At 34.3% G+C, this 15,864-nt stretch overlaps 1 protein-coding gene across 3 annotated transcripts in view; it reads right to left on the bottom strand.

Annotated features, from left to right (window-relative positions):
- Positions 1–15,864, bottom strand: part of LOC102801058 (cyclin-dependent kinase 14-like) — a 103,349-nt gene that overhangs the window by 70,529 nt on the left and 16,956 nt on the right. For all 3 annotated transcript variants that reach the window (XM_085496017.1, XM_085496018.1, XM_085496019.1), the window contains exon 3: positions 2,381–2,442. In XM_085496017.1, coding sequence (XP_085352143.1) covers positions 2,381–2,442 — 62 coding nt within the window. The remainder of the gene's footprint in view (positions 1–2,380; positions 2,443–15,864) is intronic.

Below are 15,864 nucleotides of genomic sequence, written 5' to 3'. Positions count from 1 at the left end.
ATTGATACAGAAAAAATGGATACACACGTCAAAATACAATGCGTGTAGAAATCAACTGATCTGTTGATGTGTGCACAATACTGAAGACAGCATTAATTTCTTCAAGAGATAATACATGTATATGTGAATTTACAGAGTACGGGTAATCACGAAAAAGTTGTACCTCGATCAGGCTGTCAACATACATTGCGGGCATGAAGACATAAAGTTACAGTTGCTTTCATCAAAAACTTATCCCTGAACACGTTTAAATAATCAAACGGAAACAATTTATAGCTATAATATGAAGTCTTTACTAGTAATACATGTACAATGTCGGAGTTCAAAAAAAAAAATAGTGAAATGATTATAAGCTAACCACTAATTGCCATAAATACTGTAAAATGACTAATTTTCATTGGGTTTAAATTTCGCTGATTTACCATTTCAGGCATATTCAGTGGTTTTCAAATTCACTGTTTTATCATTCAGATAATGTGTTCTATGCTAAATTTTACATATTCACTGGGTTTGAGTTTAGCTTATTTTACAGTCAGCAAAATAAGCAAAATTAAAACCCAGTGAATAATTAACCCCTTTACAGTACTTAATATTAAAATGAGATATACCTAATTGAAATTGTCAATGGGTAAAAGGGAACCCAAAAAAACAAAACGAGACATGAATCAAATTTTTTTTTACATAATTCCCAAATTACAGATGGATAAGTGAAAGTTAGTGATATGTGATTCTGAACTTGACAATCAATTGAAGCAACACCTTTAAACAAATGTTAGCTCAATAAGTTACTACAAAGTAGTAAAATTAGCTGTGTTCTAGCTTTGTCCCGATGAGATATGTAAACACTGCATCACATTATGTTGAAGTACATTACAGGGCAAGAAAACCATAGAAGCAATTTCTGAATTTACATATTAGAGCGGATATATTATTTGTTTCTATCTAAGACCAACTAAAATAAATACTGTGAAATCTGTAATAGAAACAGCGGTTTCTATTAAAATGGTACAATGCAACAGAGGGGATGTTGCTTCTATTAGAACATCTACACATATGAGGAATTGTGATTTTTCAGTTCTCAATAATTTAAAATGAATGGATGCGGCTTTTATTAGGAATGCTGCTTCAAATACAGATTTTACGGTAGTGTGTTTCTGGTAAGATTGAAAAAAAAAATGAGGCTATGTATGTACATTTGTAGATATAATTTTTCATTTTGTCATGTTTTTATTTTTTTAAGCCCTTGGTTTTTTTTCAACAAGATGCTGCTTGGCATGTTGGTCCACACTATTACACATTTGAATTTTGCAAATGAAATTTCAATGCATGGCGATGTACATGTATGGGCTGTAAAGAATTTGCCCAGCATGCAACAAGAAACAGGAAGTGAGCACCCTCCAGTGGCCATTTTGCAGCTTGTCCATGAAAAGATACTGAGTTGGCATACAAAATTTGTGGTTACTTGGAAACACATACTTTTCTAAGTTTCAGGGCATAAAATTAACCATCTTAATAAGTTTAATGATTTAGTTTTAATCTTAATTCTATTTTTCCTCCACTGTCATTTAAAAAACAAAGACGTTTTTTTTTTCACATAATCCTTTGAAGATATTTGTTCTATACTGCAACACATAAGTTTAATGACCTCTCATGATACATTTATGTGATGGCATTTCTAGGCCAGCCACAAAATGGTGTCAACTAAGTTCATACTTCATGTATAAAAAACATTTCAAACTTAATTGAGCAATGAAGCCAATGGATTAAAACTTAATTTTACAAAAAAACCCACAAAACATTTGATGACTAGACTATGCAGACGTGACAGAACAGTTATTTGAAACTAAACATGTAGGGTGTATGACAGCCTGCGGCATCATGGTTGGTGAAGTGTAAACAGTTAAGTGCCTAGACATTACTAAGTGATAATGCCTCACAGTTTTAACACACTTAAACCTATTCGCCTTCTAATTCACGCGATACTGTTCATACAATAGATTCTAAGATGTAAAAAAATTTGCAATGAGAACAAGTCTTCGCATGACATTAGTCAAGTACATGTAAGTAGTTACTAGAGCAACCCAGACAGATCAACGAATGCATTCCAGAACCTCAGGAGGGTTGGTTAATTAAGGTATAGGTATCTGTGTAACTGCTTATGTTCAGACAACGTTGACAACCCCATTATCTTGAAGTACATGTACACAGAAGAAATTCTGGATATATTTTGTTAATTAATCTTCATCATTATTTTTCTGCCAAAATTTTTGTGCAATATTTTGCATTACTAATGTATTTTTCTTGTTAAATTTGAACCAAATAAAAATTGTTAAAAACATATATTTTGTGGGTAAGGGTAAAGCTATTATTGAACACTCACATCACTGGGTATTTTTCCACCATTATCGTCAGAGACAGGACTGGTCACACCTTTACTTGGAGCTGTTGAAAATAAAAAAAATATATATTTACAATTAATTTACTAGAAACTCAAAGGGAAAACGAGTCTGCGGCCACATGAATCAATATTGAACAACGGCATTTGTTGTATGCAGCTTGAGTCAAAGGTTAAATGTTTATGGATATTAAACCGCCGTGGGGTGAAAATTACCGCCAAAGGAGAGGAGATTGGGCTTCGTAGATCGTTACTTGCATGCTTCTCGTAATCTTTACAATTTAAGTGAACGATTGATTACATAATCTATATAGTCATGCACGTACATACGCAGTTAATTGCATAGTACGTAATGTGGATCCATCAATCGCAATTGAGTATATACAGCACACGTACGTAGCATGAAAACAATCAGATGTTTTTATTTTAGTTTGACTCGACACATGTGGTAAACAAGACAAGAGAGGCTTGAATGTGTTTCCCCCAATTTTAGTGATCTATCTCTGTTTACAGACATTCAGATTGGACAAATAAATTCAATTAAAATTGGAATTAAAATGATTATTAAATAGACGAATCACTTATTAATTTTGATTAAATGTCAACATAGCAGAATGCTTATAGCTTCCTTTATTTTTCTAGCCTCATTATTAACAGCAAAACCAACAAACGTTTATTTACTGCGTTCTTTATTATACGACACCACTGATGACCAGCATTCATTGGATACATAAATAATGTTCGTAGGTTATCTTCTTTTTTTCCCTTAATTTACTGTAAGTACTTGTTCATTTCCTTAACCTCTGAGACCTCACTGTCTACACTTTTACTACGTGTTGCGACAATAAATATTATTATTACATATCTCTCAACGTAACACCATAAGTTACAACGTGCCGTAATTTTGCTGTATTGCTCTGGGTATTTTCATTCTACCATATTAGGAAATGTGAATTCCAAATATGGAATGAGTACGCGCGTAAGCATCATCTAATAATAAAAAACAAACATGGCTACCACCGGGGTTTGACCAGACTCCACACAAAGAAGTTCGCTGATTCTGTTCTAAACTTTTTGGATTTCGGCATTCCCATTGGAAGGAAAAAATGTATAATAAGGTATATTATTATACATGTCCGTGGCATAGCAACGATAGCCAACAGATTGGATGGAAGTACACGCAATCGACAATTTATCAGCCATATGTTAAAGAAATAAAACTGCAGTACTGTATGTGCTTACAAATGCTTCTAATAAACACTGTGTATGGAATACATGTATGAGAATGCCAATGATAAATACTATACAAATGTAACCGCATGGCTACAATTCCTGACAAAGGAATCTGTACATACATATGGGTAATTAACATTCTGAGTGAGGTCCCATATAAATTACTCATCAAATTCCGTGCATAGAACAAATCCAAATTATTGTCACTACAGAATGAAACGTGACATGTGGCTTTAATAGGGGGATGAACCATCTGAAATCCAGGTGGGTTCTGAGCCCTCTCCCATATTTGAATGGTCCATCCCTATGATTTGGAACATTCTTGATACTTTATCATTATATTGTGAATTATTTGTGGGCATGGGTATTTAAAAATATTTTGAACCAAACAGGGAAAAACTTCTCATTAGCTTAGCAGGTCTTAATCAAAATTTTGCGACAAATTTGAAAAAATTATGCGAGTTTCGTATAAAAGGAGACGAAACATTGACTTTGGCAATCAAAAGGGTTAATCAAAGAAAGCTTAGAAAGAACTCCCGTGTGCTGAGAGAGTATTGGAGACACATTAAAAATTAATTCAAAATTACTTGAACTTGAGATGTTGATGGAAACGCAGAAAACTAATTATGCAAATTAGGTAACTAATATGAACAGATTTAAGTGTAAAACTAATAAGGTATGCACAATGTACCAAGTTTCATTGAAATGTGATTAGAACCAAAATAATATTAATTATTATGCTAATTTTAACCCAAAATTAATCAGACTGTCTATTGTCCTAGAGCACTTATGTACCAAGTTTTATTCAAATGTGATAATCAATACTTGAGATATCAGTATTAATTAATTATATTAATTAGGTGATTAAGAAACATAAATATTTACCAAAAACTAATATGGTGTATAGTCCTAGGTTCATTGAAATGTGATGAGTACTCTTTAAAATCCAATGAGTGGCTTTTAGACATCAGTGCAACAGCCATAGAACAGCAAAAAATTAACTAATTATGCAAATTAGGTAATTAATAGACACAATTATTTATCCCAAAATTAATCTGTCACAGTCCTAGAATATCTATGTCGCAAGTATCATTGAAATGTGATGATTAGTACTTGAGATATCAGGTGAAAAGCTGAAAATTAACTAATTATGCTAATGAGGTGATTAATATGCACAAATATTTACCCAAAAACTAATTAGGTCTCTGCACAGTCCTCAAGTAACTATGTACCAAGTTTCATTGAAACATGATCATTACTACTTGAAATATCAAAAGCTGAAAATTAATTAATTATGCAAATTAGGTAATTAGTATGTACTGATATTACCCTAAAAACTATCAGGTCTGTGCAGTGTCATATGACATATATGTACCAAGTTTTATTGACATGTTATGATTAGTACTTGAGATATCAGTGGAAAAGCCGAAAATTGATTAATCATTATGTAAATTAGGTAATTAATAATATTAACAGATTTTTACCCAAAAATAATCAAATCTGCGCATTAGTTCAGAGCATCCATGTGCCAAGTTTCATTGAAATCCAATGAGTGGTTCTTCAAAAATCAGTGAAACAGTCATAGAACAGCTTAAAATCAGTTAATTATCATGCAAATTAGGTAATTAATATTCATAGATTTTTACCCCAAACTAATCAAATCTGTGTATTGGTTCAGAGCATCCATGTGCCAAGTTTCATCAAAATCCAATGAGTGGTTCTTCAAATATCAGTGGAACAGTCATGGAACAGCTTGAAATCAGTTAATTATCATTCAAATTAGGTAATTAATATTCATAGATTTTTACCCAAAACTAATCAAATCTGCGCACTAGTTCAGAGCATCCATGTGCCAAGTTTCATCAAAATCCAATGAGTGGTTCTTCAGATATCAGTGGAACAGTCTTGGAACAGCTAAAAATCAGCTAATTATCATGCAAATTAGGTAATTAATATTCATAGATTTTTACCAAAACCTAATCAACTCTGCGCATCATCCCAGAGCATCTATGTACCAAGTTTCACGAAAATTTGATTGGTGGTTCTTGAGATAACGGTGGAACAAAAAAAGTGACATACATACATACATACAGACATACAGACAGGGTAACTGCAAAGACTCCCTTTTGTGCTTCGCACACGGGAGTCAAAAAGAACATTGACATGATAACTTTTTAACACCTAAAGTTCCTAGTAGACATTCATTATACTAGTTTATTTTCGTAGAGGTTACAAAAGTTGACATTGGAGTTCAAAAATGTTTACCCTTTGAGTTACAAGATATTCATCCCGCCAAAAGTTCAGTGCAAATATTTTTACATTTTGGAAAATTTTCACTAAATTTCATCAACATTTTGGGCAATATGAACAGTTTCAGATATTGCTTTTAGCTTTTGATCAAAAAGATTGTTAATTTTTATCAGCATTTCATGTGGGAGACTACAGACTACAGAGCAGACTACAAAATGATTTTGTAGATGGTGAAAGAAGTTGACAATTTCATTCAAAGAATTAAAAAAAATCCAATTAGAACTTGTTATTATGCAATAATGACAATGCAGATGACACATGTATGCAGATTGTCGGTTACAAGTGGGATAACCAATAAACACTCTACATGTATGCAGATTGTCGGTTACAAGTGGGATAACCAATAAACACTCTACATGTATGCAGATTGTCAGTTACATGTGGGATAACCAATAAACACTCTACATGTATGCAGATTGTCAGTTACATGTGGGATAACCAATAAACACTCTACATGTATGCAGATTGTCGGTTACAAGTGGGATAACCAATAAACACTCCACATGTATGCAGATTGTCGGTTACAAGTGGGATAACCAATAAACACTCTACATGTATGCAGATTGTCGGTTACAAGTGGGATAACCAATAAACACTCTACATGTATGCAGATTGTCGGTTACAAGTGGGATAACCAATAAACACTCTACATGTATGCAGATTGTCAGTTACATGTGGGATAACCAATAAACACTCTACATGTATGCAGATTGTCAGTTACATGTGGGATAACCAATAAACACTCTACATGTATGCAGATTGTCGGTTACAAGTGGGATAACCAATAAACACTCCACATGTATGCAGATTGTCGGTTACAAGTGGGATAACCAATAAACACTCTACATGTATGCAGATTGTCAGTTACATGTGGGATAACCAATAAACACTCTACATGTATGCAGATTGTCGGTTACAAGTGGGATAACCAATAAACACTCTACATGTATGCAGATTGTCGGTTACAAGTGGGATAACCAATAAACACTCTACATGTATGCAGATTGTCGGTTACAAGTGGGATAACCAATAAACACTCTACATGTATGCAGATTGTCAGTTACATGTGGGATAACCAATAAACACTCTACATGTATGCAGATTGTCGGTTACAAGTGGGATAACCAATAAACACTCTACATGTATGCAGATTGTCGGTTACAAGTGGGATAACCAATAAACACTCTACATGTATGCAGATTGTCAGTTACATGTGGGATAACCAATAAACACTCTACATGTATGCAGATTGTCGGTTACAAGTGGGATAACCAATAAACACTCTACATGTATGCAGATTGTCGGTTACAAGTGGGATAACCAATAAACACTCTACATGTATGCAGATTGTCAGTTACATGTGGGATAACCAATAAACACTCTACATGTATGCAGATTGTCAGTTACATGTGGGATAACCAATAAACACTCTACATGTATGCAGATTGTCGGTTACAAGTGGGATAACCAATAAACACTCCACATGTATGCAGATTGTCGGTTACAAGTGGGATAACCAATAAACACTCTACATGTATGCAGATTGTCAGTTACATGTGGGATAACCAATAAACACTCTACATGTATGCAGATTGTCGGTTACAAGTGGGATAACCAATAAACACTCTACATGTATGCAGATTGTCGGTTACAAGTGGGATAACCAATAAACACTCTACATGTATGCAGATTGTCGGTTACAAGTGGGATAACCAATAAACACTCTACATGTATGCAGATTGTCAGTTACATGTGGGATAACCAATAAACACTCTACATGTATGCAGATTGTCGGTTACAAGTGGGATAACCAATAAACACTCTACATGTATGCAGATTGTCGGTTACAAGTGGGATAACCAATAAACACTCTACATGTATGCAGATTGTCAGTTACATGTGGGATAACCAATAAACACTCTACATGTATGCAGATTGTCGGTTACAAGTGGGATAACCAATAAACACTCTACATGTATGCAGATTGTCGGTTACAAGTGGGATAACCAATAAACACTCTACATGTATGCAGATTGTCGGTTACAAGTGGGATAACCAATAAACACTCTACATGTATGCAGATTGTCGGTTACAAGTGGGATAACCAATAAACACTCTACATGTATGCAGATTGTCGGTTACAAGTGGGATAACCAATAAACACTCTACATGTATGCAGATTGTCAGTTACATGTGGGATAACCAATAAACACTCTACATGTATGCAGATTGTCGGTTACAAGTGGGATAACCAATAAACACTCTACATGTATGCAGATTGTCGGTTACAAGTGGGATAACCAATAAACACTCTACATGTATGCAGATTGTCGGTTACAAGTGGGATAACCAATAAACACTCTACATGTATGCAGATTGTCGGTTACAAGTGGGATAACCAATAAACACTCTACATGTATGCAGATTGTCGGTTACAAGTGGGATAACCAATAAACACTCTACATGTATGCAGATTGTCAGTTACATGTGGGATAACCAATAAACACTCTACATGTATGCAGATTGTCGGTTACAAGTGGGATAACCAATAAACACTCTACATGTATGCAGATTGTCGGTTACAAGTGGGATAACCAATAAACACTCTACATGTATGCAGATTGTCGGTTACAAGTGGGATAACCAATAAACACTCTACATGTATGCAGATTGTCGGTTACAAGTGGGATAACCAATAAACACTCTACATGTATGCAGATTGTCGGTTACAAGTGGGATAACCAATAAACACTCTACATGTATGCAGATTGTCAGTTACATGTGGGATAACCAATAAACACTCTACATGTATGCAGATTGTCGGTTACAAGTGGGATAACCAATAAACACTCTACATGTATGCAGATTGTCGGTTACAAGTGGGATAACCAATAAACACTCTACATGTATGCAGATTGTCGGTTACAAGTGGGATAACCAATAAACACTCTACATGTATGCAGATTGTCGGTTACAAGTGGGATAACCAATAAACACTCTACATGTATGCAGATTGTCGGTTACAAGTGGGATAACCAATAAACACTCTACATGTATGCAGATTGTCAGTTACATGTGGGATAACCAATAAACACTCTACATGTATGCAGATTGTCGGTTACAAGTGGGATAACCAATAAACACTCTACATGTATGCAGATTGTCGGTTACAAGTGGGATAACCAATAAACACTCTACATGTATGCAGATTGTCGGTTACAAGTGGGATAACCAATAAACACTCTACATGTATGCAGATTGTCGGTTACAAGTGGGATAACCAATAAACACTCTACATGTATGCAGATTGTCGGTTACAAGTGGGATAACCAATAAACACTCTACATGTATGCAGATTGTCGGTTACAAGTGGGATAACCAATAAACACTCTACATGTATGCAGATTGTCAGTTACATGTGGGATAACCAATAAACACTCTACATGTATGCAGATTGTCAGTTACAAGTGGGATAACCAATAAACACTCTACATGTATGCAGATTGTCGGTTACAAGTGGGATAACCAATAAACACTCTACATGTATGCAGATTGTCGGTTACAAGTGGGATAACCAATAAACACTCTACATGTATGCAGATTGTCGGTTACAAGTGGGATAACCAATAAACACTCTACATGTATGCAGATTGTCGGTTACAAGTGGGATAACCAATAAACACTCTACATGTATGCAGATTGTCGGTTACAAGTGGGATAACCAATAAACACTCTACATGTATGCAGATTGTCGGTTACAAGTGGGATAACCAATAAACACTCTACATGTATGCAGATTGTCGGTTACAAGTGGGATAACCAATAAACACTCTACATGTATGCAGATTGTCGGTTACAAGTGGGATAACCAATAAACACTCTACATGTATGCAGATTGTCGGTTACAAGTGGGATAACCAATAAACACTCTACATGTATGCAGATTGTCGGTTACAAGTGGGATAACCAATAAACACTCTACATGTATGCAGATTGTCGGTTACAAGTGGGATAACCAATAAACACTCTACATGTAGATTTAATTTCATCAGCAAAAAAATCAAATTCATTGAGTGACTGCATGCACACATGAAAGGTTGAGATTTCCTGCCAATCAATGTCTTGATGTGTTTCCATGGAGCTCAACTAAAAAGCACTCACAACAATCAGCCAACTTTGCGTTATCATGTAAGAGTATTTGTTTGCAAATGGAACTTTTCATTTTCCACATTACGTGAATGAGAGTGAAAGAAACGCTGAGAGCGAAATATAATGTATACATGGAGAGAGTTGCAACACATACATAATAGATAAAATGTTTGGATTTATGTCTGTGATTGAAGAATTAAATGATCTATGTCTAAGATTATTAATGAAGCCCAACTTCCGGTTATGAAAGACAAGAACAGACATCATTTGCACTGAAACACAAATGATGACATCATTTGTACTAAAACACACAATAAAACCTAATGATATTGTTTGCACTGAAACACAAATATTAATGACATAATTTTCATTGAAACTGTAATTTTACCTAAATATCACTGAAACATTTGCACTAAAACCTAATGATACCGTTTGCACTGAAACATGACGACATCATTTACACTGAAACATGATGACATCATTTGCACTGAAACACAAATAATGATGACATCATTTGCACTAAAACACAAATAATGACATCATTTGTACTAAAACACACAATAACGATGACACCATTTGCACTAAAACACAAATGATGACATCATTTGTACTAAAACACACAATAAAACCTAATGATACCAATTGCACTGAAACATGACGACATCATTTACACTGAAACATGATGACACCATTTGCACTAAAACACAAATAATGATGACGTCATTGGTACTAAAACACACAATAATGATGACACCATTTGCACTAAAACACAAATAATGACATTATTTGTACTAAAACACACAATAATGATGACACCATTTGCACTAAAACACAAATAATGATGACATCATTTGCACTAAAACACAAATGATGACACCATTTGCACTAAAACACAAATAATGACGTCATTTGCACTAAAACACAAATAATGCTGACATCATTTACACTAAAACACACAATAACGATGACATCATTTGCACCAAAGCACAAATAATGACATCATTTGTACTAAAACACAATAACGATGACACCATGTGCACTAAAACACAAATAATGATGACATCATTTTCAGTGAAACACAGAATGATGACATCATTTACACTGATATCTGATGATGTCTCATAATTCCTCAATTTGCCTTTCAATTAAACATTCATCTGGCAGTGCATTCACCTGTAACAGAATGGGTATGTATTCCTATGGTGGATGTGGATGTGGATGGGGGGGGGGGACCTTGAACTTTTCACCCAAATTTTTCTGCATTTTTTCCTTATACATTATATTCTTCAATCTTTCTGGAAATGAAGCTTAATTTTGGAGTCAACAGACTATGAACAGGACTATTTTGTGAATTTGTGATGAAAAGAGGGAACTGGTGCTGAAAAAATAAGATTCACAGATAAAGACAATTCATTACTACCGGTACTCTTAATGGCATTACTGTTGAAGGATTAATTATTAGCTGTGGTATAACTGTGAAAGAGCTAACATTCAAACCAAGTGAAATTGTTCCTTCTACAGTATTATCACGGAACATTGTCATGCTGTTTGTTTTTCTCAACATTTTTTCTTCAGCAAGTAAAAACAGGAAAGCTGATTAATAGTACATGTGTACATGTACAATGTATACTGTAAAATCACTTTTTTTTTCACTAGGATTTAATTTCATTATTTTGATGTAATTTAGCAGGATTTTAAGTTCATGAACATGGCAGGGGAAACAATGAGTTCTATTGTTATTCTACATGGATTTACAAAAATGTAATTTAGCATGTTTTACTTGTTCAACAAAAAATAGCAAAATTAAAACCCAGTGAATAATAAATGCATTTACAGTAATAAATACATGTATAGTATATTTCAGCATAATGTACAATCACAGGTCCTTAATTTCCAGTCTGTGGAGCTTTTGGATGATTAAAAAATAAAATAGTGATACAGTATGTTTCTATACTAACATCATTTTACCTTCCTTTTTCATTACCTCAATAATCTCATTAGCTATAAATTTTAATTTATCAAAAGTCGATGCTAGAAATCGCTAACGGGCATTGCATGTACCCCAATGTTACCTAGTTCAGGAGAAACTCGCAAATTAAAACCACATTCATGCTGCATGTCTGTGATAATGTAAAGCCAGTCAGGAGAGAAAAGATTGATTCACAGGAGTGATATGAAAGTCCATTTACCCGAGATGAAAATCTTGTTGAAAAGAAATCAAAAACTCTGCTGATTAAGATTTCGTAATCCCTGATGAATACATGTTTGAAGCGCTGATACTACAAAGACGAAGAGAAAAGGATTCACTATCTCAGATTACTTTCTACACACTTTGTATGCGCACCTGTAATTCCTTGATGTCAATGTATTGCATATTACCAAGTGGAATGTCTTATTGTAACGATTCCTATCGTAAATCCCAAAGTTCGTTTAGTATTATCTTAATTAGCCTCAATTCAATTGGGAGATTTACAGTACGGTCATCGTACATTTCTAAATTTCATGTGATCTACATTGTATGTTCATTGCATGCGATTATGTATTCACTTTAAATCAACACTTGATTGAGTTCCTGAACTTTTTATTTGTTGGTGCAACAATGCTCCCTATGGTACCCTGTCTAATACATTAGCTACCTCTTACCTATTACCCCCATGGACTATAGAGAATCTAATTGTACTTCACAACAAATCTCATAAAAATCATCTGGGCTCTAAAAGGGCGGGGTCGTCGCGCCGCGTCCTGTTCGATATGGGATTCATAGCGATGTACACAACGCATGTAAAATATATTGTTTATTTACATGAAATTTGAACACGCGCTGCACGACGACCATGTGCCATATGCAAATGGTAAAAATAGCCTACACGTGGGTAAAATTTATTTGCTACGAAGTGTGTATGAATATTTATTCATCGCCTGGCTATACATGTCATTTTGAAATCGTGACTTCAAATACCGTAAAATCTGTATTAGAAGCTGCATCTCTAATGTAAGTCGTTCCCATTCTTTTTGAGCAATTGAGAACCAAAAATTCGTCATTTCTCATATGTATAGATGCTCTAATAGAAGCCACATCCCCTGTGTTGCATTGTACCATTTTAATAGAAGCCATAGCTTCTAATACAGATTTTACAGTAGTACTGTTTTCAGATATCAGTGTGTTAAGTTTAGTATACCTATGCAAGACCCCTAAAGGACATGCACTACCTGGCAGTATCATCTTTGCCATTTTAGACTGATTTTTGAACTTCTGCTTGCAGCTTTGAAAAGCGAAAATTAGCATCGATGAGCCTCTCCCCCCCCCCCCCCCCAGAAAATACCTAGTTACATGACCTTTAAAGGTCATGCATGGTACAAGTAATTAGCTGATTTGACAGGATAAACGACACATTGAACAATGTATTCATCAGTGACATCAAATACATTTTCCACGGTCGATAAACACTAAGAAACAGCGTGAAATATTAGACCAATTTATCTAGTGATTATCTCGATTGAAAGTTCATGAATACGCTTCCACATCGTTAGCAATGAATGTTATCTTTTGAATTAATTCAAGCACTTTACAATGACTACTTCTATTGCAAAGATCAAATGCATGGTGGCACAGAATCCATCTAGGACCTGTCAGTTTAATACAGTTTAATATTTATTGATCAATTATTCAATATCTGAAAAGGATAATAACTTGGTTAATACAAATATTGGACAATAAAAATCAAAATTTATTTACATATTGACTACTAATTTAAAAGGCTTTGGAAATTTGATGGAATTGCAATTAATAAATTAACAATAAATTTTATTAATCACCAATACCCTACTAATATCAGAAATCGTTACACTTTCCATTATGGCTGATTATTTATTGCTTCTTGAAACCGATTCATTCATTTTTGTATTAAAACAGGTAATGAAATGGAAATTAGATTTGGGGTCAATTTGGGGTGACGAGATGAAACTGGTGAGGTTGAGAAGCTACAAATGTAGTGAATATATAGTTTGGTATGATCCAATGAGCACCAAGTCTGATGGAAATGAGACGCACTATGTCAATATAATTACCACTGGTTTTATACATTGCAATGACCCATAGGAAGTGTGCATTTGGTGCTACGTGTATTCCCACACTAGGCAGTGAATAATTCATACTTAGATGCAGCGCTGATTACACAGCTGGCATCCCAAATCAGATTGTTTGTTTTCATCCCTAGAATACGATGAAGGAGAGAGGATGGGTCAGAGAAAGGGGTTGTTATTATTACAAAAACAACATTCCCATTTGGCATAAAACAATCATAAAAAATCCCTGGAATACACGGAAGGAGAGAGAATGGGACAGAGAAAGGGGTTATCGGTATTACAAAAACAACGTTTCCATGTGGCATAAAAAAAATATGGAAGAATATTTTGATAAGAACTGCTATTTGTGCATATACTAAAGCCTACCCTCAATCACTGGAAAGGAAAATCTGTTTGTTTTGGCACACTTTAATATAGAAAAAACATGCTTTTTTTAGTAATACTAATAAGAATAGAATGCACCTCTGAAGGAATAAAAATGTGCAGGAGTCCATGTCCATGTCAATGTCAGACACTTCCACCTTATATTTAAATATATATATTTTACAATTAAAACAAATATTTAGGCAATTATTCCAGGTAAAGCAGAAATGTATATGTGAAATATTTATTTTATAATTCATTGTCAAGTGAGATGCACTCACACTTCCCCAAATTATTACTACGATCTAAATATTCTGAAATCTGCACACGTCGGAAATTCATGGGCAATTTAATCCTAGAGGGACATTGCTAATGTGGACAACCAGCTGATCTCCGTTATTCTTATCCAGCGCTGAAGTTATCGTAAATTAAATTTAAACAAGAATTCAATGGAAAGTCTGAACAATCACTGAAACTGAAACGTGCGAAAAATCAATATATATTTAATGATATATATCTTGTATTTCGTTTGGATTTGTATGACGTAATGAAACATACATAATGTACTGTACCAAAACACTAATAGGTGATTTTCCATTCAACTGCGAGATCTCGCGAGTTACATGAAAGAAGCGCGTCGAACGTCTACTGCAAAAATCAAAAGATTTAATTTTGAACTTGAATTTCTTTATTTCGTAACTCACATCGACCGGCCGATCTTCGACAGAGAATACTGCTTCCGAATACCCTTACTTCATCAAAATTGCCTATCATCAAATGTGTACAGCACATTATTAAGCATGGAAATGTTCCCAAAATACTTTCACGTTTGTCGAATCCCATGTGAGGTTTGTTGCCACTACGAAGCTATGACCTTTGTTTGTCCTGTTTTTACATTTGATTTCATGTAAAACGCGTGATTCTCGCAGTAAACGGGAAATGGTTAATTAATACATTGCCTGCTGATACTGTTATTTTTCATTTCAATTATTCGTGGAGGTGTTCAGCAGGGAGTGTCCTAAATACATCTATTATTCTCAAAGTGCAACTTCAAGAGATTTTTTTTTTAATGAGAAGCATAAATTAATCAACCAGCAGTCAGTTTCAACCATTTTTAAAATTAAAAAAAGTCCACCAAATGGGAGCATAATTGATTTCCATGGCAACATCTTCCCATTTATATTTGCTTGTCACAACTTAATTTATGTAAATTATGGCTCCTAGTGTTCCCTCCAGAAAAACTGTCTCAGAGCTGTGGCTAATTTGCATACTAATTTGAATTTAAATTTACTGTATACACACTTATTACTTCATTAAAATATGATATA

This window comes from Saccoglossus kowalevskii, chromosome 22, assembly GCF_978046115.1.
Source record: "Saccoglossus kowalevskii chromosome 22, keSacKowa6.1, whole genome shotgun sequence".
NCBI classification, from domain to species: Eukaryota; Metazoa; Hemichordata; class Enteropneusta; family Harrimaniidae; genus Saccoglossus; species Saccoglossus kowalevskii.
Note: the sequence above shows the minus strand (reverse complement) of the source record. Positions and strands in the feature narration are given on the sequence as shown.